Genomic DNA, 26,743 nt, shown 5'->3' on the forward strand with positions numbered 1-26,743 from the left:
TGCTTCAGAATTCATAGGTCCTACTCTTAGAATTGAGTAAGTGACTGGTCAGACAAATTTATCACTTCCCTGTGAGAGAAATTTTATCATGGGCAATTAAAGTTTCCCCAAAATGCATCAAAAGTGCAGATAGTAGTGGAAAACTAGAGCTTGAAGATATATAAAAGTCTATCAATATTGTCAATATATTGTTTAAATTTTAGTTTTACCTGAGATTTGCATGGGCAACAGAAGAAAACAGGTTTTTTTGCCCTTTACATATGTGGATTTGAAGCAGCTCTTAGAGAAATAGTGTGCAGATTCACATGTGAAACATACAGCTTGCTATGTACTGTGTCCATTTTTTCTCCTGTCCTCTTCCCCCCTTATTAAAGAAGCCCACAATGCTAAAATTGGCTGAAATGAAGACTAAACCTGTTTGGGGCCTCAGGAAAAAGATCCCAAGGCATTTGCCTTTTAATGCACGAGTCAGACCCATGGGGTCTGCAGGCTTTGTCTATGTTCGAGCCTAGCTGCAAGCTGCATCTGAGACCTGTGACCTGGGCTCCAGCTGTACCTCGTCAGGCCCTCCCATTACACTCTCGTTTAGATTAGAAGTAGAATGTCCCTCCTGATCCAATGTAGGTTTGAATCAAAGGCCTTGTAGCAGTTAAGATAAATTATTCACACTTTTTATTTATTGGTTGAAGTTCAGTGGGGCTTACAGAGCTGGAAAACAAGCATCTGTATACAATAGCTATAAGCTTTCTTTGGAGTTACAGTTTATAGAGAAGGTATCTATGTATGTTGATGTACATATTAGAAATTCCTCAGAACCATTGGGCAGTCTTGATTTTTGTGAAAACTTATAAATACAAAACAGATTTCTTTTAACAGGGGAAGCAGCCCTTTACTTGTTCGATACCAATGCGCAACAGCTGTTTGAAGTAAAAGCTTTCCATGAAGAGTTCCATTCTTGGTTTATAGGTCAGACAGTTCAACACGGTGAGTTATATGGTACATATCTCTCCTTCACTCTAAGAATCTAAGGTTACATTACTTCTTCATTTGAATGTACAGCTGTGGAAGAGTCTGGCTAATGCATAGCCTCACTTGTTCATCAGTTAGCTTGCTTTATAGGAAAAGGAGACAGAAGATTGAACATGTTTTGACTAATATCTATATATTTTAACTGCCTTTTGAAGCTAGAATTTTGCTGTCATTTGGTCAGAAGTATAGCTTATCTGAGTAGCATGAATACACACCATTGTGTTCATGGAAACATGTTTAGTCTCTCTCACTCTCAGGAGTATCTATGATTTAGTAACCGACTTTCCTTCAGAACCTGTATTTAAGAAATACTGAGCAACTCCTGAGGGTCAGGGTGAGGGAAGTAGGGCATGTAGGGAGAGGAAGAGATAAAACTCACCCTTACTTGGTGTGATAGATCAGTCTTTTTTAACTTAAAAAAAATTATTATTGATTTTTAACAGTCTTTTTAAATTTTGAGTTCCAAATTCTCTTTCCCTTCCACCCACTGTAAAGACAAGCAAAATTATATCAATTATACATGTGAAATCATGCATAACATATTTCCAAATTAGCCGTATCACAAAAAAAAAGTGAGAGAGGGAAAAGTATATAATTTACACTAAGAGTTCATTAGTTCTCTCTGGAGGTGAATAGCATTTTTGCATCATAAGTCCTTTCGAATTGTCTTGGATCATTGTATTGATCACAGTAGCCAAGTCTTTCACAGTTGATCATCGTTAAAACATTGCTGTTATAGTGCACAATGATCTCCCAGTTCTTCTCACTTCACTTTGCATCCATTCATCTAGGTCTTGCCATGTTTTCTTTTTTTTCTTGAAACCAACCGCATCATCATTTCTTATAGCACGATGGTACTCCATCACAGTCGTATGCCATAGCTTGTTCCATTCCCCCAATGGTGAGCGTCCCCTCAATTTACAATTCTTTGCCACCACAAAAAGTGGTGTATGTGTATGTAAAATGTGTATAAATATTTGTATACATTTTTTTCTTTTCCTTTATCTTTGATCTCTTTGGTATACAAACCTAGTAGTGGTATTGTTGGCTCAAAGAGTATGCACAGTTTTATAGCCCTTTGGGCATAGTTCTAGATTGTTTTCCAGAATGGTTGAATCGGTTCACAACTCCACCAACAGTGTATTAGTGTACCTATTTTTCCTTATCCCCTCTAGCGGTTGTCATTTCTGATAGATGTCAAGTGGTACCTCAGAGTTGTTTTAAGTTGCATTTCTCTGATCAGGGGAAGGGGGTAGAGAGTGAGGAGAAGAGGCAGAATAATTTAAGAAGTAAATTTTGGTGTTTAAGAAGTCAGCTTGTGTGCCTGTTCATCTTCTTGTGTATCTCTTCATTCTTATCAGAGAGTATTTTTCTCTACTCACTTAACAGCCTTCTGTTCTTCTTGCCTGCCTGTAGTACTTTCAACTTATTAGTAAGAAAGATGGGGTCTCAGGAGTCATCATGGCCTAGTAGAGAGAGAGCACTGGACTGAGAGTTAGCAAAGCCTGGGTTCAAATCCCACCTCATACACTTACTAGCTTTGGGACCCTGGGTAAGTAAGTTATCTCTCTGTGTCTCAGTTTTGTCATCCATGAAATGAGTGTCAGACTCAGTGGATTTCTGCTCTGAATCGAAGATCTTAAGATCTTGACTTCTTTCTAGAGCAGAGCTTTTTAACTGTTTGTATGTGTGTCATGGACCCCCTCTGGCAGAATAATATTATCCTAGAATAACAATATCCCTTTCTAAAAATAATATTTTAAATATATAAAATGAAATACTTAGAATTGCAAAGGAAGCCATTGTTATCTTGAAATAAAGATGTATTTTTTTTTCCTACCTGAAGTCATGGACCCCTGGGCATGTTGGTTAAGAGGCTGTGTTCTAGAGCTATGATAAGAGGGCATTTGATTCCTGGTGGTCCATTGAGGGTCTCATCCCTTCCTTCACTCACTCTGTAGTTCAGTAGAAGATGAGATTCAAAGTTGCATGGAGTCAGTAAAATCCTGGTGGTTTGCTTCTGAGCGTGAGAATAGTTTTGTCTCTATGAAACAGGACGAAGAAGCATCCTGTGGTGACCGATGCTTCGTGGAATGTGGTTCATTCAGTCACACATTTGGGAGCTGACTTCAGATAACAGCTACCTCTGGCTGAATTTTGTCGGGAAGAGACATTGATATCCAGAATGAAACTAGACAGGCTCAAAAAATAGGAGGTGTTATTTGGAAGGCAACTAGGTGATACAATAGACAGAACTCCTAGCCTAGAGTCAGAAAGACTTAATAGCTATGTGACCCTGGGCAAGTGCCTTGATCTTGCTTGCCTCAGTTTCCTCATCTATAGAATGGTTTGGAGAAGGAAATGGCAAAGCATTCCAATCAGTATCTTTGCCAAGAAAACCCCAAATGGGGTCTTGAAGAGTCAGACACAACTGAAATGACAAAGACATCATTTGGACTGCACTACTTATGTTTCAAGCCTGCCTCTCTCTCTCTCTCCCTCCCTTCCTTCCTTCCTTCCTTCCTTCCTTCCTTCCTTCCTTCCTTCCTTCCTTCCTTCCTTCCTTCCTTCTTCCTTCTTTCCTCTTTTTCTTCTTTCTTTTTCTTTCTTTCCCCTGAAGAAATAGCTGTTCTGAGGACTGGCCACCTGGATTTTGTTTTCAGGCTGGAAAACCTGTTCCTAATTTTTGAATATAGCAGATGCCATATGTAAAATAAACTTAGTGCTCCTGATAAGGTTATTTTTATAAGCTGTTTTTCCAGATTTTTTTGAATAATCAGGCAGGCAGTGCCAAAGTATGAAATCTTTCCTTAAGTTTCTTGCTTACTGTAAAATGGATACACACACACATGCACACACACACACACACACACACACACACACACACACACACACACACACACGTGTCCCCCCCCCCCCTTACAGGGTGTCCCAGAAGTTTTAGTGAAGTTTAAAATTTCATTGAGACTTTTGGGGTAACCTATGTATATGTGTGTATACTTATACATGCATGCATACATACATGCACATATATTTATAGATAAGTTATATAAACACATGTATATGTAGAGTGTACTATGTAGATACATACATCCATGTGCATATAAACATGTGTGTGCACATTGGTCCATATGTGTGTATATGCAGTATCTACATATATTTTTCTTTTCTTTATTAGAAAGGTTTGGGAACTTTAAAAAAAGAGTAACTATATTTCAATATAATTAATTTCCTTTTTAATCCTATGTATTTTATTTTGTGCATTTGAAAATATAATTCTAAGAAGGGATCCATAGGTTTCATCTGCCTGCCAGAGGGGTCCAGGATACAAAGACAGTTAAGAACCCCAGGGTCTTCCATCCTGATACATTTCCACTGATGTGCTGGCACCCAAGACTCCACCCATGGAACAGTAGATGAATTCTGTGTAGTTTCATTCTCTTTGCTGCAGCATTTTCATGAGTTTAGGGTGCTTGAGGGGGAGATGCAGTAGAATAGGCTTGGATTTTTTTTTCACACACACAGAAGAGACATTTTTTTTTGAGGGGGTCCAGACTTTTTATGCCATGTGTTGCCTGTTCAGAATCATACACAGTCACTGCCTTATTTATGAACTTCTTCTTAATGTGAAAGATTTTAAATATATCCTTTAGTGACTCGTTTTGACCTTGAAGATTAAGATAATAGAGTTGGCAATTCAAAGTGTTGAATTTCTTTTTCCCCCTTTCAATCTGCAGATGGTCGCCTTTTACTTGTAACGCCAGTGGACCCTTTGTTTATGGTTCTGTACTACCTTATAAAGGCTGAGAAAGAGGTATGTTTCCTGGCTTGGGACACTAAATGGTTAAGGGAAAAAATACAATACTCTTTTCTACCCCACCACCCTCCTCTTTTAATTATTCCAAAATGTAGTTTCCAAAAACTTCAGATTTAATTTCACCATCATAAAGATGTACAGCATGTGCTCTGGGACAAATTCATACCTCAGAGCCCCCAGGGCCTGAGTTTTAATCCAGCCTCAGCCACTAACTTGCTATGTGACCTTCAGCAAGTCACTTTCACCTCTTTGTGTACCCCCACTAGAGTCCTATAAGGACTAAGCAATGAAATTGTTTTATAAAACACTTGTTAGATTTGGAGAAGTATGATTTAGATGTCAAGAAAATAACAGCATCCTTGGGGAGAATTCAGCAAGGAAAAGAGAAACTCACTTTCTCACCTGTGCCTCAAACACTCTGGAAGTCAGTAGAAGGAATGGAGTTTCAGAAGGCATTTAGAGAGGTGGGATACCTTAACTGACACTTGTATTCAAAAACCCCTTTGGTTGGGGTCACACTCATTGGCATTTGTGGATCTTTCAGTCAAGGCTGAACTGACATTTTCTTTTTTTCATCAAAGAAGAGGCTTTCAAAAACCAGCTAATTATCTTACCAAAATTGTAACTTCTCAAGAGGACAAAATGTTTTGGGGTACTTTAGGTGTGAACAATTAATGTATTTGTTGTATCTTTTTTTTTTTTATTTAAGTGAGGCAATTGGGGTTAAGTTACTTGCCCAGGGTCACACAGCTAGTAAGTGTCAAGTATCTTGTCTGAGAGCATATTTGAACTCAGGTCCTCCTGACTTCAGGGCCAGTGCTCTATCCATTGCACCACCTAGCTGCCCCTAAGTTGTATCTTTTTTTTATTATTATTTAAGTGTAATTAATATGTTTGAAAGTGAGTTCTAGCTCTTTATTAAAACATTACTTTCTCCTTAGGGCTTTCTTTACTTTTTAGGATTTAGTAGAAACCACTTGGAAAGTAATAAATTCCCCTTCCGTTTCTCCTTTCCCTTTCTTCACATTCCCCAGTTAGGCTGAAATAGTGAGGTTTTACTATACAACTGTCATGTTTCTCCTGATGTGATAGGTAACAGTTAGCTTTTGGGATTAGGACAGGTAAGCAGTGACGGGAGGAAGATGCTTTTCTGCTATACAGGAGGCCATGGCCCTAAGCTGTACTTAGGGAGAAAATGGAAATTTCAGGTGAGCCAAATAATATGAATTAAGTTTGAAAACCACTAAAGACCTCTGGCTTTCATGACCTTTAAAAAGAGGCAGCTCATGACACAGTGCTTAGAGTACTGGGCCTGTAGTCAGTGAATTCACATTCAGCCTCAAACATTTACTAGTTATGTGACCCTGGGAAAATTATTTACTTTCTCCTTGCCTCAGTTTCCACAGTTGTAAAATGGGGATAGTAAGAGCACCAGTCTAGGGGTATTGTGAGGATCAAATGAGATAATATTTGTAAAAAGCAGTTAGAATAGTACCTGCCACGTAGTAGGCATTCTAGAAATGCTTACTCTTTTCCCCATCTTTAAAATGTATTCTTTCTGTTTTTGTTACATGAAATGGAAGGTGCCAAAAGTGCATTCATTTTTATCTAGTAACACTCTCCCAAGCCATCTTTACTTGATAGTCCTTTAGCAAAAATGTTTGTAGTTCATAGTAGAAAGTATTGATTTTGTTTTAGACTTAAAATGGTTCTTAGACAATGTCTTCAGTTTGTAACTTTTTTCCCATTTGTTAGGGGTTAGTTCCAAATGTGATAAGGATCTTTTCTAATGTTAACCTTTAATTTTCTATTGCAGAAATTATTTTGACATAAGTGAAAATAACTCTTTTCTTCACAGCAGTCCCAAGTGTAGCTAATGTTATATCCAAAACATTAGCAAATTCTCACGTTAAAAAATTTTTTTTTGGTAAAGGAAATAAGAGTGAACAAATTAGTTAATTATAGCATTGTATTCCAACCCTGACCTGTGGTAGGCCACATATGTACACACATGACTTCTAGTCGTCTGGTATTCAGAATTCTAGCTAATTCTAACAAAATGTAAAGCCATGAGTGATCTTGGAATAGAAATCCAGTCGCCTTAAGATTTTGGCCCTCTGAGAACCAGACTTTCCACTTGAGTGACAAGAAGGACATTGAGTCCAAGGCATTTCCAAGCTCTGTTCTTCACAACACGAAATCTGAGAAAACCCCTTCCCCTGGTGAACAGAGGGGTCAATAAGCATTCCTGTTTCAACCCATTGAAGTCCTAAGTTAATATTTCTGTCCAGCAGAAGAGAATGGAAAACGGCATCTCAGGGTTCAAAAGAAATTGTTCTTAAAACAGAAATAGAGAGCAAGAGGGAAAGGGGGATGTGGTGGATGGAAAACCCCACTGCTTCTTCGAAGCCTGGTGGCTGCCACAGATGCTCACAAGTCCAGTATTGATCTTGGCCTACTTCATGTATCTTGTCATGTTAGTAAAGTGGGGGGAAATGGAAACCAGTTCAGAAGGGATGATGTCTTGAGGGTCTGTGTATCTAACTTCAGACCAAGTCTCTGGGTCTGTGGATATTAGGACATATAAATACATCTCCACAAGCCTGATTTTCATATGACTGGCCCTGCACTATGCTTACCTTTTTAATCTTCTTTTGTTTTCTTTTAATTATTCAGTTGTTGTTTATTTGTTTTTTTAGTCATGTCTGACTTTGTGATTCTATTTGGGGTTTCTTGGCAAAGATACTGGAGTTGTTTGCCGTTTCCTTTTCTAGCACATTTTACAGGTAAATGGGATGAAGTGACTTGCCCAGGGTCACATAGCTAGTAAGTGTCTGAGATGAGGTTTAAGCTCATGAAATGAGTCTTCCTGACTCCAGGCCCAGTAATCTATCCACTGCACCACTTAGATGCCCCCCTTTTAATTATATTCTTTACATTTAAAGTAAATTTATGTATTTGTATGTAATGGTGATATCTTCTTCCTGTAATAATCTTTTTTTTTTTAAGAATGGCTGATTTTGGTGTTATCTTGGTATACTGTGAATAAGAAAACCTAGGCTTTAGTCTTGACTCTGCTCCGAACTGATTGTGAGTGGGAGCAAGTCACACGGTTTTTCTGGACCTTAGTTCCTTTCTTTGTGAGATTAGGGATCAGATCTAAAAATGTATCCCAACTCTATTATTTCTCTGTGATTCTGCATGCTCTGCCTAAAGAGATTTTGACATCCTATTTAGTCAAGAGACATTGGGGTCCCAACAGAGACAGCATGCACCTGGAAATTTTCCTGCAAGGGAAGGCATTGTAGTTGGTGTGCGAGTTGTATTGTGTAGTCCTGAGTTTGGATACCCGGCAGAATCAGGAGGCGGCTTGAGAGCCCTGCTCTTCCCAGCGCTGACTGGGCTGTGCCAAAAACACTCCATTTAGGACATCAGGCTGAACTGGAACTGACTTCCCAGAGGTGAAAAGTCAGGGCTATATTCTCATAAGCCACTTTCGTCCTTTGGGGCTCTTTATGGAAAAGGAGTTGGGATTCTGGGGAATCAGAATTCAAATGAAAGTTCTGATGTTGGCCTGCCTCCAGCAGGTTGTGGGTGTAGAAAGCAATGGGCAGAAATTCCCTAGTGTAAACCAGCCCTCGGTCACACTCCAAAGCAGCTCCTTCCTCTCTACCTCCACTCCCTCCTTGCCCCAGTCCCTTTCATCATTCCACCCCTATTTTGAGTGAGTTTCTATATTTTTTGAGCATAGCGTAACTTTGTGTAGGTTGATTTTATGTCATAGTGTTTCATAAGCAGATAGTGTTTAAAATGCTTTATTTATAGTTAGTCTGGAATCAATTTATAGATTCATTATGTGGCACCTCTGGCTCTTTGCCTCCTTGGTTTAAGGCTGCCAGCCATAAAGTAATACAATTTATTATCATTATTTTTCTCCTCCTCTTTGGGGAGAGAGAAGGGTTGTTTGTTGACAGTAATGCATGTTTTCCCATTGATGTATCTTTTTCTCAGCAAGGGAAGTTTCAGCCACTGGATCAGGTTGTGATAGATGCAGAGTTTCCTAGCTGTTCCATGCTGCTGCAGTGTGCCAAGCTCAGACCATTTCTTCACCATGTCACAGAGGAAAAAGGTAGAGTATTTAGGAGCTGTGGTCAGTCAAAAGACCACTCTCCCATAGTTAGGTATTAACATTTGCAATAGCGTTTTATTGACGTAATAAAAATAGAAGTTGTAAACTTGAGTCAAAAACCTAATTACCTAGAGGCCCAAGACCTTCTATACTTGCTGCCGAATTGATACTCAGAGCTCTCAGCTTAATCAGGCATTAACGATCTGGATGTTAACGCTCCTTACACATAGAGGTGTCCATTTGAAACCTTTACTGATTCTTTCATCATGGGGAGAAGGTTAGTTTTCCATCGATAATCAGACTGTTCTTGATGAGCAATATGGCCTTTGGGAGGTGCTGTGGTCTGGTGCCTCCGAAGGCCTAGGAATTAAAAGACCTGGTTTCCAGTCTCAACTCTGTCACTAACTAACTAGTTATTTCTTTGTGTCTCACTTTCTTTTAAATAGGATAATAGTTTCTATTCTGCTTAACTCATAGACTGCACTAAGGATTAAGTGAGCTTTCATTGAAAAATTAAAAGTGAATGCAAATGTATGATATCATAAATACCATTTTAAAAAAATCTCTTTGTGTATTCCTTCATTCGAAGGCTGTTTGTTTGTTTGAATCAAGTATGAACCAAGTATGAATCAAGGGTCACACAGCTAGTAAGTGTTGTGTGTCTGAGGCTGGATTTAAACTCAGGTCCTCCTCACTTCAGGCCCAGTGCTCTGTCCACTGCACCACCTGCCTGCCCTAAGTGAACACTCTCAATCACTGTACGTGCTTGCACGTGCGCAGCCCTCCCCCCCCACATGCACACGGAATATGCCACCATTCTTTGCTGTCCAATCCACTTACATTTTTTTAAAATGAAAAACACATACACACATCTGTTGGCAGTGGTAATGCAATATTTCTAGAACCCTTTGCTGTACTCCAAACTTTTTAGCTTATTGAATGACACTGGAGGCCCTTGTATTAATGGTGTATCAGTTTAACATTGGGGCTCCATGATATACCTGTTTTTAGATGTTCTAGGCTTGATTTGTTTTTCTGTCATGGTTAATGTGGGCAGACAGGATGGGAGCTAGAATCAATTAGAGCCTGAAAACTTGTGATTGGCCAGGGTCAGAGAGAGTTTGGCCAACTGGGACAATTCTCTCGGGACCAGACAAGTGTTGGCTCCAGGAGCTCTTGGCTGGTGCTTGGAAAGAAGAGAACTACATTAATTACACTCTATCTTCAAGGTGCCTACTAAATTCCTTTTTGGCTAAAGTTGGAATTCCATTTGTAGATCTGAGGTAGTATGTAGCCCTAAGGCTTTATCGAAGTAATTTCATGAAAAAAGACTTTTTTTTCCCCTCAGCCAGTATTTGGCAGGAAGAAACAACAGGCTTATTTGTGGCTGAGACATGGGGCTGCTCTAAATGACTGTTTTTGAAAACTGAAATAATGAAGAAAAATTACTCGTTTTAATTTTTGAAAAGTTAGCACAAGTTGAAAATGCAAATAATGAATTACACAAGACTTTGCAGTTGCTGATACAGAAATCTGACGGACTCCCCTAAATTTGATGGTAAAATGAGTACAGGGGGAAGCACAATGACTATGGAGTCAGAGAATTTGGGGTTGAATCTTGCCTGTGATGCTTCCTTGACCTTGGGTAAGTCACTCAGCCTCCTGTGGAGGTGGATAGTGGAAAGGGAAGAGTTCAGTTTTCCCATCTATAAAATAAGGAGATTAGACTAGATCAGGGCTTCTTAAATGTTTTCCACTCGCATCCTCTTTTTGCATTTTCGTTGGTGTTGTGTGGCCTGAGGTTATGCCCTGTGCAAAGTGCACGTGCTTTGTGTTCAGATCCAAGGCTGCAGTGAAGTTGTATGATGCAACATGGGGCAAGCGCTATCAGAAACACCATGGATTCGTTATGCGTTTGATTTTTAATTGATTTTTGGTCTTTGTGCGTTCAGAGACCTTTTACTCTTGCCAAATTTTTTGCCACCCCTATATGGGTCACAGTTTAAGAAGTCCTGGACTGGATGGCCTTTAAGGTCTCTTCCAGCTGTGACCTTGTGGAGATCATTGGCTCACGTATTACTGGTATCCCAAACTAAGAAGTTCCCTAGTTGTCCTTTCTTCCTTCCATTCCCCACCCTGTGCCCTTGCCACGTCTTCATTGAGGTCAGGCAGAGGGAATCATTATCTGAAACCTAACTTTATGTTCTGTCTTTCTAACTAATCTCCCTTACCTCCAGCACTGCCTATGTTTAATCCTTGATTTTAAGAAGCCTTATCAATGTAAACAAAATAGAAATTCTTAGAGCTTGGTTTGGACTCCTGTTAGGTTGCGTGCCCTGCACGTATCTTGTTTGCTCTGCTTAGAAGAACACTTGTCTCCTTTAGGATGCTGTGCCTGACAGCAGCCACTTCTTCTCTTGAGACATGCCCGGCCTGAGAGCTCTCTCTCAGGAGGCTCTCCAAGTGTATCAGACTTTACATAAATAAAAATACCTCTCCTGTTTATGTTCCATGTCAAAAGGCAAATGAGAAGAAGTGTTTATATGAAAGTGCTTGTATGTGTTTTGATGCCCAGACTGTTCCTTCAGTTAGGCAAGGGAGATATTTCTTTTTTCTCTAAACCTTGTTTTAAGACAAAAAGATTCCATTCCTTTAGAGAATGGCTCTTAATCTTTTTGTGTGTGTTCTGGACCCCTTTGGTGGTCTGGTGAAGCCTACAGACTCCTAACAAAAATAATTTTAAATACATAAAATAAAATACAGTAGGACTTTGGAGAAAACCAAGTACATTGAAAAAGTTTTTATATCTATATCTACATATACCTACACACACACACACACACACACACACACACACACGTGTGTGTAATGTATAATGTATAAATTTTTAAAATTTGGGCCTTTGTTCACAGGGAAGAAAATGCAAAGACCTCTAGAGAATTGGGTGTTGTGTATGTTATTGTATAAAATTTAAGTCAAACTGCTTTTGTCTTTATGCAGGAGGGGAAGAAGGAAGGGGACCAAGGCAAGGGGGGAGAGAAAGGAGAAGGAAGTTCTAAATATAATTTATACCATTAAAGATGGACAATTTATAGTCTGCAGTGAAAGTGGAATAATGGAGAGCAGTTCTTTGGCCAAGAATTATCCTGGCCTGATAACAGGATTAAAGTGATATACGGTTCAAATAAGTGAGTCATTCAAACTTTTCAGCTATCTGGGCCCTTGTTGTTAAGGTGACAGTTATATGGTCTTCTTATCAGTTTTGTCCTGCTGTTTTTTGTACAAACACATTTGTAAATGTGTTTAATTTCACAGTAGCACAGAAAGCAAAATAGTTTCTTTTTGCTATAGTTAGTATTTCTAAGCAGTTTTTCTGAAAAAATATAAAATAATTCCTACCCTCTTACCTTGTGATGGAAATACAGTGAATTTTACATAAGACGAGCTTTTACAGAGTGATTTCTTTTCCTGTATCTACACGTTCATTAAGTTAGTCAACACACGTTCATTAAGCACTAACTCTATGCCAGGAACTTTGCTGAATGCTGGGGGAAGGGGGAGAGGGCTGGGGAAGAAAGACAAAAACATTTTCCTTGCTGTCAAGGAAGTAACAGGCTAATGAGGGAGACACTCTGAAAACAACAACGTTCATTCAAGATATATTCAGAGTAGATGAGAGGTGATGTTGGTAGGGAAGTCACTGGTTATTGGCTCCTCCTGCAGAAGATGTGATTCAAGCTCAGTCTTGAAGCAAAGCAGGGAAACTAAGATAGCGGTGAGGAGGGAACATATTCTAGGCGTGTGGAGCAGCCAGTGAAAAGGCAGATTAGGAGATGGAGGCACTACAAGTGGGCCCTTGTGACCGGATTGTAGAATGTGTGGAGGTGAGGCAATGTTAGGAGACTGGGAAGGTAAGAAGGGACCAGGTTTGAAGGGCCAGCAAAATGCCAGCAGAAACACTTTATATTTGAACCTGGTGGTAAGATGGAACTTCTGGGGTTTGTTACCAAGAGGGATGATACGGCCAGAGCTTTGCTTGTAGGAAAGTCATTTTGACAACTGAGTGAAAGATGGATGGATTAGAATTGGGAGAGACTTGAGGCTGGAAAATGAGCCAGCAGACTTTTATAATAATCCAGGAGGTGACGTGATAAGGGTTAGTACACTAGCTTGGCTTATGTTAGTGAGGAGGAGACGTACGTGAGAGCTGTCCTGGTGGTAGAAATGATGAGACTGGGCAACTCATTGAACCTGGGGAGTGAGTGTGAGTGAAGGGTGACTCCTAGTTTGTAGGTCTGAGTGAATGGGAGGATGGTGGTACCCTTAGCAGTAATGGGAGAGTTGGGAAGAAGAGATGGTTTGGAGTAAAGATAATTAGTTGTGTTTTAGACATGGGGAACTTGATAGGCCTTTAGGACATCTAGTTTAAGTGTCCCAATAGATAGGTAGTTATACCAGAGTGAAGCAATGAGTCTAAGGCTGAATATATAGATCTGAGGATTTTCTACATAGAGATACTAATGGAGACCTGATAATTGCCCTGCTATGGTGGATGTATCTTTAAGTATTACAACTTGTCACCATAGAGTTCCACTTTTTTCTGGATGTGTCTCCACCTGAGCAGCGTGTGTGTGTGTGTGTGTGTGTGTGTGTGTGTGTGTGTGTGTGTCTTAGTGATTATCGTATTCCTAGGACCTAGTTATTTAAATCCAGAGGATTATCTCTCAGATAAATTAATGTCCCAAAGACAATGGTCGCTTCAAATAAATGTTAATAGTTAATTTACAAAGAAGGCACTTCATATTCTCTTTTGGAAATATTATCTCTATAAGAAATTTCTACATTGACATTTAAAACCTTTATTCTTTAGTTACACTTTGTTACACTCTCTTATGAATCTGTGTCCCAGACCTTGTAAACAAAAAAAACTTTTGAATGACCAGACAGAATGTTTATTACAGGACATCACAACCTCCAACTAGATAAATGAGGAACAGGGTAATTCTCTGCAGGTGATCGTCTAGACACAATATATAATTATTGCTACTTAATCCCCAAACTAGCCGTTCTGAAATTAACCTCCAAATGTGGTCTCCCAGGGCTTGGACACCAAGGATTTGTATTAAATCTGTTTAGGACGGTAAAAACTCCTCCCTTTCTCTCTCTGCTTTCTGTGTCTGATGAAAAAGACAGAGCCACAGTGGTTCTGTCCTGAGTGATGATGGCAATGACCTTACCATCACCTGCTTTATTAGTGAAGGAAATGCCTTGTCCCTGTTCACTAGATCTGGGGGAACAGAGAGGGGTTCTTGCCAAAAAAGTTTCACATACGGTGGAAAGATGACAATGGAAAGGATTAATAAAGGGTTGTAGCATTCTGCTGTGGAGTGTGACATTTTGTTTCATATTGCTCAGGCAAAAGCTGTACTGTGATCTTGTCTGATGTGATTAATATGAAGAGCCAAGAAATCTTACCTGATTAAACAAAGCAAGTAATGTTGCCAAGCTTTGTATTCCCAGAAGGCAAGGGGAAAAAAGAGACCATATGAGTTTGTGAGTTATGGAAAATGTTGAGAAAATAGATGTTAAAATACGCTTTAGGCAGTTTGTTCAACAATACATCAGGGAAACTTCCAAGTCTACATAACAATTACCCGAATGCTGAACATATTATTTAATTGTAGTCCCCCTTGTATTCCATCTGTATTTCTCAAACCCAATCTTTCCAGATGTTTTATTCTGGTTTTATAGGCACCAGACATATTAGGGAGAAGAGATTTTTCAATATATACACATAATATCAAACTCAGTCAATAAACTCTCACAAATATTAAATGTGCATTGCATTTTAAAGACAAGCAAAGGTATATACTGTTAATTGTCATCAAGCTCGTGCTCTCACAATTGTTAACCTTATTGGTTTCTATATTTATAACTACAAAAATGAGCAGATTTGTATGTGTGTGTATGTGTGTGTGCGCTTGGGATTTGGGTTGTGCTTTCATTCATTCCCCTAGACTCCCCAGTTATGGTGGTGGATTTGGAATATTCCTTGCTGCCCATTGCCACTTCCAGATGCGCCCTCTGCCTCTACCACGTAGTAACCTTTCCTCCTTTGAAATTCATTCAATCCATATATACCACCCAGTTGACACTTTGGTAGCTCTTATCTACAGAACCTGAAGACGCTCTTCTTCCTTTAATGAGTTCATTGCCTTGCTCATGGTCTTTCTCTATACCCAGACTCCTGCCCTTATGCTCAAGGGCTTCAGCCCTCTGTCTCTACATACTCATAGTGTCTCAAACACCCTAAATTCCCACTTTCTCAACTTAACTTCTAGAGTGGAGTTTGGAGATTGGAACTTCACTCCTGTTTAACTACACATGGAGATAAATGGTCATGCCCTTGATCTTGACATCGCCCACAAGTATTCCATTTCCATATTCATGAACTTATCACTCCATCTTTAGCTTTCCCTTACAACCCCAGCCATGTTTTTTATCCACACAGTGACCTGCAATCCCTCCACCCATTAGTTCTTTACGAGGCAATCACCTTATACACTGGCTGCATTCTCCTTCCTGCCCTATCTTGATTCCCTTGGTAAACCAGTCCAACTCTACACTGTCCTTTACATTTGAGTCCCTTGCTGCCTCATCCAGTCATGCCTTGGAAAGCCCAACTTTGGATTACTTCTACCATCCACTGCCTTCAATCTTCTTAACATGCTGCTTAGCAGAGCTGGAGAAAATTGCGAAACTGCTGACTGGATCCATTACAAATATTTATCACGTAATCTCAACGTAACCTTAATATAGCAAGGCAGTCCTTTTATACGTCCCTAATTGATTCATTATTCCGCTCACCTGCTTTTCTAAACCTTTTCACCCCTTCTCGAACCTCCCTTTGCATCCCCTCTTCATACATACATACATACATACATACACATACACATTCTCTCTCTCACACACACACACATTCTCTTTCACACACATATATGCACATTCACTTTGTCTCTAACATATACACACTCTCACATTCTCTTTCCCTCTTTCTGCCTTTCCCTCTCTCTCTTCTCTCCCTCTCTCCCCCTTTCTTCTTCTCCTTCTCTCTCCCTTCCTTCTTCCCTCTCTTTTTGCTGGAAACCTTGCTTCATACTTCACTGAAAAATTTGAGGCCAAGGGCTCCTTCCTACTTTCCTCCTTACCTTGGATCACTCAGAAGTCTTCCCTTACTATTTTTTCTTTCATCCCTGTCTTGTACAAAGAAGTGACCTAACTCCTTATCAAGACAAACCTCTCTACAAGGACAAGTGATCCTATTTCATCTCATTCTTTCCAGCAGATTGCCCCTTCTATCAACCCCACTCTCTCACTAATCTTCAATCTCTCCTTGTCTATTATCTGCTTCCCTGCTGTCTACAGACACTCATCTCTCCCATCCAGAAAAACCTCACCTGATTTGTCCATCTCTGTTAAGCTATATTTCTTCTCCCTTTCATAGCTAAACTCCTTGAGGATGTGATCTACAATCAGAATCTCCACTTTCTTCTCCAGTCTGTCTTCTGATCTTATCATTTACCCAGAACTGCTCTCTCCAGAGTTACCAGTGACCTCCTAAATGCCAAATTAAATGACTTTTTCTTAATCTTTATCCTTCTTGAACTCTCTGTAGCCTTGAAAACTCTCAATAACCCCTTTCACTTTATATTCTCTTCTCTCTGGGTCATTGTGACATTTTTCTTTCCTGGTTCTCCTATCTGTCTGCTCCTTTTCAATCTCTTGGAGGATCTTCATCTAGGTCAAGGCCATTAATCATGAGTGTCCCCAAGGCTGTGTACTGGGTCTTCTGTTCTCCCTTAATACTATTTCCCTTGGTCTCATTAGCTTCCATAAATTAAATCATCTCTATGCAGACAATTCTCGGATCTGTTTATCCAGCCCTAACTTCTCTCTTGACAACCAGTCTCACATCTCCAATTGTCTATTGAACATCTCCAATTGGAGGTCCTGTAGACATCTTAAAACTTAACATGTCCAAAGTTGAACCCATTCTCTTCCCCACCCCCTCCTAAACCCTCCTGTCTTCCAAACTTTCCTGTTAGTTTCAAGGAGACTACCATCTTCCCAGTTATCCAGTGTTGTGACTCTTCACTTGACTCTTGATTCTTCCCTTTCTCTCATCCCCACATGCAGTCTGTTGCCAAGTGTTGTTGATTCTACCTTTTAAAACATCTTCCATGTTTCTCCTTTTGTGCAGCATGACTGCTGCCTGGTACAAGCCCTCATCACCTCACACCTAGACTGGATTGCAGTAGCCTTTCAGTTGGTCTCCCTGCCTCAAGTATCTCTCCATTCCAGTTTGTCCAACACCTACCTATCAGAGTGATCTTCCTAAAGTGCAAGTTTGACTGTGTTGCATCTGGACTGCTCAGTAAACTTCGTCGGCTCCCTATTTACCTTCAGCATCAAACATAGATCCTCTGTTTGGCTTTTAAGCCCTTTATATCCTGGCCCTTTCTTAACTTTCCAGCCTTCTTCTACTTCTTCCCTCCAAATATGAACCAGTGACATGGGCTCTTTGCCGTTCTTCACACAAGACATTCCCTTTCTATATTCCATATCTTCTTATTGGCTGTCCCTTATGCCTGGAGTGTTCTCCTTCATCTCCCTGGCTCCCTTCAAGTCTCAGCTAAAATTCTGTCTTCTCCAGGAAGCCTTGTCCTATAGCCCTAAATGCAGAATGGAGCAGATAAGCAAGGTGAGTTCAAAAGGCTTTTTTGGAGCTGAAGACATACATGAGAGTAAGCCTACAGAGAGGTTTGTGTGGTCACCTGTATGCAGGGTGCAGTCTTAAGGCTAGGCCTCCAATAATCTGCATCCTGTGAAAGAAACATAAAGATAATACAAAAAAGACAGGCTGTCCAAAACCATGTGCATATGGAAAAGTAAGATAATTTGTCAAATATTTACCTTAAAAATAGAATGTGTTTCCAATTTTGCTACAGTTTCCTGTGACTGCTTGTCGCAATTTAATACCCATAGTAATATTAACAAGTTGCTAACATAGAATAAAATTGTATGTTTCCTTCATCTCCGGCCACCAACAGAATCTTCTTTATGAGTAAATTCTTATGGCTCCTCTGAAGTGTTTAGTAGATCACAGGATAGGGAATGCCCTTTACTTCTGAGAAAAAAGAACAACAATTTTTCCCCATTATATTCTGCCCTGATTCTGAAAAATGTTTCCCCAGTGGCCCTGCTTTCTTCCAGGTAGTCTCCTGAACCAATAGGCAAGAAATTTATGGGCAGGAGGTCTTATATTTCTGACAAAATCCCATTTGTACGTATTTTTCCTTTTTGTTATTCCAAGGAAGAGACTTAAGACTGTGGGGAAAATGGAATAGGGCCACCACTTCTTACCTTATTATTGGTCTTAATTTTGGGAAATCTGCAGTAAAAATGGAGAAGAAATATACAGCAATGGAGTCCTGGGACCTCCCAGCCCTACTAGGATGCAAATCATTTAATATTGGTACAAATGATTTAATGGGAATGCAGTGAGGTTTCCTTGTCCAAACAGTTTCCATTCCTATTACTTCCATATAGAGGAAGGGAAAAAAGTCATTCTATATAACTCTATGGGATAATTATCATGGAGTTACATATGGTAAACACCAATCTGGCATTGTAATTTACAGTGGCCATACGAATATTCATGGTGGAGGGGAGGAAGCATTGGAGTGGAAGCGATACCATTGCTAATTACAAAGAAAATACAAAATCTCTTGAACTGAAGATTGTTGCAGATGGCTACATTTGTTTAATGGTATTCAAAGCTGCTTAGATAGATTGTGGGCAAGGAGAAATGTGTTTTATGGGAAGTATAACTTTCATTCCCATACAGGAACAGTCTGATTATAATGTAATTCTGAATTTTTTGAGATAATTCACTGGTCATACTGGTAATACATTTATGATTCCTGTATGAATCTTTTCTTAGTATTATACCAATCCTTTCATGTCATAATGGAGTGATTAACAAACTTTTTGTTAAGGTTGTGTGACAGCCTGCCAGTTCTTCTGCAAGCTTGGTTCCTGTTGTTAAAATTTACAGGATCATGTACTGTTGAAAGTGGAAGACAGTTCCCAGAGCTTCTCAGTCAACTCCTTTGTTTTACAGATTAGGAAACTGAGACCCAAGGATGTTATGACTTGCTCTATGGTTGCATGGTCTTTGTCAGTGGCAGAGCTATGACTATAAGTAGGGTTTTTCCATGTGATTTTAGGGAATGGACTTTTCATAAATACTGAGGTGATCTTAAACTTTCAGAAAAGAAAAAGTAACTCATATGTTAGTTTGATGAGTCTTTAAAATATTTCTATACCTCTTTATGTGTTATTTGTGACTAGGAAAGTAAGAAACCATTTTTTTCTCAGTGAAATGTCTCACTTGCGTAATTAGATAAATTCTGAAAGCTAACATGCATATCAGGTACTTTTGAGTTTCTTTTGGGTTATACCCATAGCTCTGATTTTCTTTTTCCTCTTTATTTTAACCTAGAAATTGGAAATAAGAAGTTTTATAAGTACAGCAAAGAGAAAACATTGAAGTGGCTGAATAAAAAGGTATAGTTTTTTTTTTAAGCATTGAATGCCTGCCTGTTTAAAGTGAGAGCATTAATATAACAAGTTATTTGATTTGAAACAGCTTTGTAGAATGAACTGAGCCAGAAAAGCTACATGAGAATTGCCAAGAATGATCCAATTAAAAGCATATTAATAATAATTGTGCATTTCTAGAGTTCTTTAAGGTTTGCAAAGCACTTTCCCCACAGCAGCAGTATGAATTAGGTAATGGAAATATTATTATTCTCATTTTACTGGTGAGGAAATTGAGACTCAAAGAGGTTAAACCACTTATTCAAGGTCACATAGCTAGAAAGCGTCAGAACAAGGATGACAACTTAAGTCTTTCCTCTGTCCAAGTCCGACACTGGGCGAGACTTCCTCATGCCATCTAGACAGAAACATACAGACAAATATGACAAGGTTCCCTTGTAAAGTGGGGCGGTTTGAATGTGGGCAAAGTGGTGAAAAATATTTTTATTAACCTGGAAAACAGTGAGTTCAAAGTCTAGTTAAACAAATAAAAAAACCTCAACTTACCTCTATGAGTTAATAAGTATGAAATAAAATGCAATTCTAGTAACCTTTTATTGAATTAAAATATCACACTATTTTTAAATTCACTGTAGTTCAACTAGTTGATAAACATTAGTCAGTAGATATTTACTAAGCACCTACTATGTGCCAGGCATCATGCTAAATTCAAGATATTTTTCACTTAACTATAATTGTTATGTCCTCTTTTGGACAAGTACTGGCCCATTTGTAGATGATTATATAGTTTCATAAGATTTATCTTTGTCTTCATATCAACCGTAATAAAGACGTGCTATAATTATGGCTAAAGATGCAGCTGGTTAATGAAAATCAAAACAATGAACAAATATTTACAGATCTATTAGTTAAGAGTCTAGGTTACATTTCTGCTCCCAAGGCTGATTGTTTATTCGTTGTATTTTATCTTAATTAGAGTCATTCATATGCTCAGATTTCTCATGAGGATGCTTCACTTTCACAGACCTGCCTAGCATTTCCTAGAAAGGACCCAGACTCATTCAATACAATTTGGTTCTCATACATGTAAAATAGCAAGTAAGCAGTAGAAACAGGATCTTGATTCAGGTTGGGAGACGATATCCAAGTAGATAGGTCTTGAAGGAGATAAAAGATATGGGAGGAATCAAGTCTAGAAATGCAAGTTACTCCCTTTAATAGTAGTTTAGTCATAAGAGTATGTTTGATATACTAAATATAACTAGCCTTAAGTTGTGGAAGCCATTGGCAACTAATTGATATTAGTTCTAAAAGATCATGTACTGATACTGCCAGTTGGTCTTCAAGCCCTACCTGGATCAGTTTTTATCATTATTATTGTTATTTTTGTCAGAAGCTAACACAGGTATCTGTTCTATCTGAACTCCTGTCATCTTATTCCACATCACTAAATCTAAGAATCTGGGGTTCTTTATACAAGTATGTATCTGCCATGTCAGAGAGCATCGGTGTTTTCTTATTTTATACACTATTGGTAGCCTAGCAAATAAGCACAAAGTCAGGCTGTTGCTGTAAGAAATCAGTCATTTATCAGACATGTCCTGTGGAGACAAGCCTGAGAAGGGTGGATCTTTCTTTTATTAGTTTAAACACCGTAGGATGGCCTTTATTAACACAGTCTTAAGTAAAGCTTGTTTGCCCAGCAGAAATATATGAGTGGCAACAATGACCTTGTGATCCTGAACTAGGGGGTCTAAACGCGTTTTGAGTCGTGTACTCCGTTGGCAGTCTAGTGAAGCCTGTGGACCCCTTGTCAGAGAGAAGTTTTTAAATGCATAAAATAAAAGACATAGGATTACAAGGGAAATTAATTGTATTGAAATACAGGATCAAAATATATGGGAAAAAAAAGTTCACAGACTCCAGGCTAAGAATTGCTGTCCTAAATATTAAGTTTGAATTAGTCAGTGCATCCAAATTTGCTACAAAAATTTGCCCAAGACAGAAGTGTTGAAGACCATCCTTTTTGAGGTCTCCAGGACCAGTAAGAATTTAGTGCTTCTTGTGCTTCTACATTTTATGTGCATAATTGTGCCTGTGACAGTATAAAATAGGATAGGTGCCCTTTGAGTCTAGATAATGTAAATTGACCTAATGAAACTCTAGCCAATGTCCTGTCAGCCTTAGAAAACGGTGAGATGTTACAAAATAGATCACTGATTTTTCGCTTTTAATTTTGCTAGATTATCATGGCAGTGCCTTATACGATTTGCAGCATTCCCCAGCTCTTTTATGTATGGAATAAGAGCTGATGAAAATGTTCGAACAGAATCTTGGTGCCTCATCTAATACCCCCTTACTCAGTCCTTGTTAATGGTTTAAGTGAATTTATATTTATTTCATTTATTCTCTTGTTTCTTTGAGTAAGTAGAGGTTCGTGCTTATTGCACTTAGGGAAATTTTTAAGTTAGAGTTTTAGATTATACATATATTAGGAATAAGCTGAAGTGTTATCATTTCTCTATAATTTTCTTCTGAGTCTAGAGTCATCTTTGATCTTGTGGGGTACTCTACAGGTATTTATAGAACCCAAAACACTCATTCCTCAGCCCCTTAAATAGTGACTTAGGCTTTTACAAAGCCTTATGTTATTTTCTTCCTCAGTCTTTGTGGAATAGTTTTCCAAATTGGAAAGGGTCAAGTGTTCTTTTAGTTGGCACTGATTTCCTTCATTCCTCCCATTTTTATCATTCTGTAGGTGGGTCAGACTGTGAGAGCTTTAAAAATTGGCAATGTAAATGTAGGTGCTCGAGTATCATCTGCCACGTTTGTCCCAGGTGACCATGGCTCTGATGTCAAAGAAGGTAAGTTCATAGAATCATAGATTAAGGTTAGAAGGGACCGCAGCTACCTTCAGATCTATCCCTTTATTTTAATGATGAGGAATCTGAGATACAGAGAAGTTAAATGACTTCCTCAGGATCATGTGGCTGGTAAGTGCCTGAGATGGGACTTGTATCTGAGATATTGCAGAAGCAACCATCTTAGAATAGAATAAGATGCCGGCACCTCAATACTTACCTGCAAATTTTTAAAGCCTTTGATTTTTATTTTTATTTTATTTCTGATATTTATTTCTTTTGTGCCAACATGTAACAAGGATGTAATTTTTTTTTCTGATTCAAGTGACATTTCTGCTTCAGACTTCCTTTTATTAATGTTTGCTTAAATGATAAAAGCTTGACTTAGATTCAAAACTAGTGTACTTAACAGAAAAATAGGGCACTTTTTCAATTATACATGCATGATTATTGTGTATTCTAATTGAAAAAAATAAATAAGTTTACATGTTGAGGACTCAAATCACACCTTCCAAGGATGGTATGAGAGAGCTGGGTATGTTCAATCAGAGAAGAAAAGACATGGTAGCTGTCTTCAGAAATATGAAAGTTTTTCATGTGGAAGACTTTCTGCTTTGAAAGCAGAAAGAACAAAAGAGTAGCAGTTACAGAGTTAGATTTTATAACATAAAAGGATTTAAAGCTAGATGGGACCTTATAGATTAAGATGTCCAGCAGAGGTGAGGTGACTTAGTAAGTAATGGAGGCAGGCTTCAGATCTGGGTCTCTTGATGCCAGATGTAGTGGTTCAGTGTAAGGAAAAATAACAATTATTGCTGTCTGAAAAGAAATTGGCTACTTCACAGGTTGTGAGTTTGTTCTTCACCACTACAGTTTTTCAAGTAGAAGTTAATGAACCATTTATTTTAGATGTCATAGATGGGAGTAATGCCTTAGATATGAATTAAATTGGGTCATCTAGATGAACATCTTTATAGAACATAAATCCCTTGAGGACAGGGGCCATTTAGTTTCCATCTTTGTATTCCCATTTCCTACCATAGTGCCTGGTATAAAGTAGACACTTAGTAAATGCTTGTAAAAGTCCGCTGTTCAGTGATTATGCTTCTCTCAAGCTATATAATGGATTAATGGGTTGGCCACCCACTCCGCAAGACCTCACATCTCTCACCTGCTCGCTCCCTGGACTGGCTTACTTCCAGTCTGCCTTTTCACAAGCAGGTTTAGGTTCCCAGAAAAGGACTTCCACCAGTTATACTCCAACTATCTGAGTCCTAGGAGTCACTCTGTTGTGAGGGAATATATTCCCCCTATTCACCACTCTAGCTCTTGAATCCTCATGATGTATTTCTATGTACACAATCACCACTCACAGTAATCACACTTTTAGATTTTATGAATACTCGTTTATTTAGCAGTAAGGCAAAAGACATAATAATAACTTACATATTAAAGCAAATAATATATCACAGTCCACAAATAAACCTGGGTTAACCCCACCAAAGCACTTGGGTTTCTGTAGAGGAAGAGTGGGCCTACACAGAAATTTGCAAAAAAGACACATAAGTGAGGAGAACACATGTACTCAGGGTTACTCACTATTCTAGAACTGTAAACCTCAGTATCCTCATTGTCTTAAGAACTGTCCATAAGATTTCCTTGATGAATGTAGCTTTTATATGTTAAATAAATGCTTCCACTGCTAAACTGGGTTAATCTACATCAAGGGTGGGGAACCTGCAGCCTCAAGGCCCCAGGTGGCCCTCTAGGTCCTCAAGTGAAGCCCTTTGACTAAATCTAAACTTCACTAAACAAAGCCCCTTAATAAAAAGATTTGTTCTGTAAAACTTGGACTCAGTCAAAAGGCTTCTCCCAAGGACCTAGAAGGTGGCGTGTGGCCTCAAGGCCACAGGTTCACCACCTCTGATTTGCACTGTCTTTGGTAAACAACTCACTGGGCACTATGTCTCAACTAAACTAGTTGGTCTGCTAAGTGACTTCTTTGATTCTCTGCTTTCAGTCTGTTCTCCAGCTCAGCTAGACTTAATCCTTAACATAACTGTAGTATCCATCATTTCCAGCTTCAGACCTAGCTGACACAGTTCTAAAATCTGTTCTTTCATCTCTATTTTTTCTTGTCTTTCTGGGTTCAAGCTCTCCATCCTTTCTGCAAATGACTCTACCTAAGCTTGTGATTAGTAGCAATAGAATTATAGAACCCAGGATTCTGGGTCTGGGAGGAAACTTGGAGAACATATAGTGCAACCTCCTTACTTCATACAAGAGGAGACTGAAGCCTATAATTAAGTGTGAGGTTTGGATAGATACCTGCCAAACAATATTCTTTCAATTCCTCCATCTCCTTATTTGATATTTAGAAAAGTTATACTTACCTGTATGTTTATACAATGTGATTAGTTTCTATAAATCTCAAGACTATACACAGAGGCCATTGTGCCATTTTCCCTTTGTATGACTCAAATATGTACAGCTTGAATCATTTAATATAAAAAGAAATTTGAAGAGTAGTTCACAGTATAATAAATGGCAGTCATCTTACAAACATTCCTTGCACAGTCTGCCAGCCAGTACCATGCTAGAAGTGGTGAGTGAGGTTCCAGGTATTTCTGTGACCGGTGGGAAAAGGGTACTCTTTTCTTGTACCCTGAACTCTGATTTGGAACATATTGTTTTACTATTTTTCACTCAGATTTAGAGCTGGAAGGGACCTTAGAAGGTTCTCCTCATTTTACAGAAGCCCAGGTTAATTAAATTGCCTGAAGTCTCATAGTTAATATTGGTAGCACAATCGGCACTTGGGCATCTGAATCCAGATCCAGTTCTTTCTGCTGTAGGATGCACTGACCCTGTTCCCCTCTGGGTTAAGCTGATCCTGAAAATCTCTTTCCCCTAGGCATCAGTAATCCTAAAAAACAAGATGACTTCATTTCTGATGTGGTTTTAAAAATCATTTGGGAAGGACCCTGGAGTCTACAGGGGTCTTGATGTGGATGAAGGAGTCTTATATTTCAGCTTGCAAATAAACATCCAGCTTACAAGTGAACTTTTGGAATAGAACCTCAAAGTTGGGGAGTGCCTGTAGTTCAAAATAATTTCCCAGGTAACAGGAGAAAGATGAAGACACTTTTTGTACTCCTCATACATCATTTAGTTTTTGTTTTTTCATTGTGTAATTTGGAGGCTCTAGGGAGGGTAGAATAATGCTACTTATGCTTATTTTGAATGTTTGTTAAAGGTTACCTCTGAATTTCATAAAGAGTGAATGGCTTAATTAAGGAGTTTAAGAAATCTTATCACTCATTTTGGAATGAGGCTATGGAAAATTACTTTTACACTCAGGAATTTTATTTAAAAAAACAACAACACCCAAGAACCTTCCTTTTTTCTTTTTTGGGTATTTTAAAAAATATTCATTAGGCCATTGGTAGTCATATAAAAAAAAATACCGAACCAGTTTAAGTACAGAAAAGTGGTAGTTCACAAAAGAATATGACTTCTTAATGTTTGTATAATGCAGTGAGAGTTCCTTAAAGTGACCGTTGTTATCCATATAAGAAAACAGTCACGTTGAAATGCTCACCACCCATATGTGCAGGGGTGGCTGAAGAGACCTTTCGTCATTGCTGCTTTTCAGACTAAACTCCTTTTAGGGAGAGACAGTGTCTCAGATTTCTTTTAATATTCCCCAGAGTGCCTAGCAGTGTTCTCAACCCTTAAGAGGAGCCCAGTAAATCTTCAGTGTAGCTGCTGTTGGCAGACAGCATCACAGGCGATATGTCTTTGGTTCCCAAGGTCATTTTGGCTTGTCTGCTGCTGCTGTCTCCTCATGTGTCACAGCTCTGCAGCATCATTGAAATTTGTGCAACTTGGTGGCACAGAAGAAAGAGCACTGGACTTAGGAGTGAGGAAGATGCGAGTTCACATCCTGTCTCAGACACTTAGCAGCTCTGTGACTCGGGCAAGTCATCTGTAAAGTGAGGGGGTTCAACTTGTTGGCCTCCACGGTCCCTCCCAGCTCTGCATCTGTGATCTGTGATTGAACCGCCCACTGTGATGATAGCTACAGTTTATGTATCAACACATGTGAAAACAGAAGAGGGAGGGGGTGCTTTGGAAGAACTTGATGAGATCCACCAAGCCAAGTCACTATATGCCATAATATACTCAATGTGAAAGTGGTCACAGGTGGAGTTTGGCAGAAACTGTCAGGAAATAAGAGCCTCTCTGCTTTGAAAAATGGGAAATGACATTGATTAATTCATC

The 26,743-nt window shown here is 39.0% G+C and overlaps 1 protein-coding gene across 2 annotated transcripts in view; it reads left to right on the plus strand.

Annotated features, from left to right (window-relative positions):
* RNASEH2B (ribonuclease H2 subunit B) overlaps nt 1-26,743 on the plus strand; it is an 81,136-nt gene that overhangs the window by 24,926 nt on the left and 29,467 nt on the right. For both annotated transcript variants that reach the window (XM_020969959.2, XM_020969958.2), the window contains exons 3-7: nt 877-984; nt 4,767-4,843; nt 8,858-8,975; nt 19,540-19,604; nt 22,357-22,462. In XM_020969959.2, the coding sequence (XP_020825618.1) occupies nt 877-984; nt 4,767-4,843; nt 8,858-8,975; nt 19,540-19,604; nt 22,357-22,462 (474 nt within the window). The remainder of the gene's footprint in view (nt 1-876; nt 985-4,766; nt 4,844-8,857; nt 8,976-19,539; nt 19,605-22,356; nt 22,463-26,743) is intronic.

Source organism: Phascolarctos cinereus, unplaced genomic scaffold (assembly GCF_003287225.1).
Source record: "Phascolarctos cinereus isolate Bilbo 61053 unplaced genomic scaffold, phaCin_HiC Scaffold_726;HRSCAF=1367, whole genome shotgun sequence".
NCBI lineage: Eukaryota > Metazoa > Chordata > Mammalia > Diprotodontia > Phascolarctidae > Phascolarctos > Phascolarctos cinereus.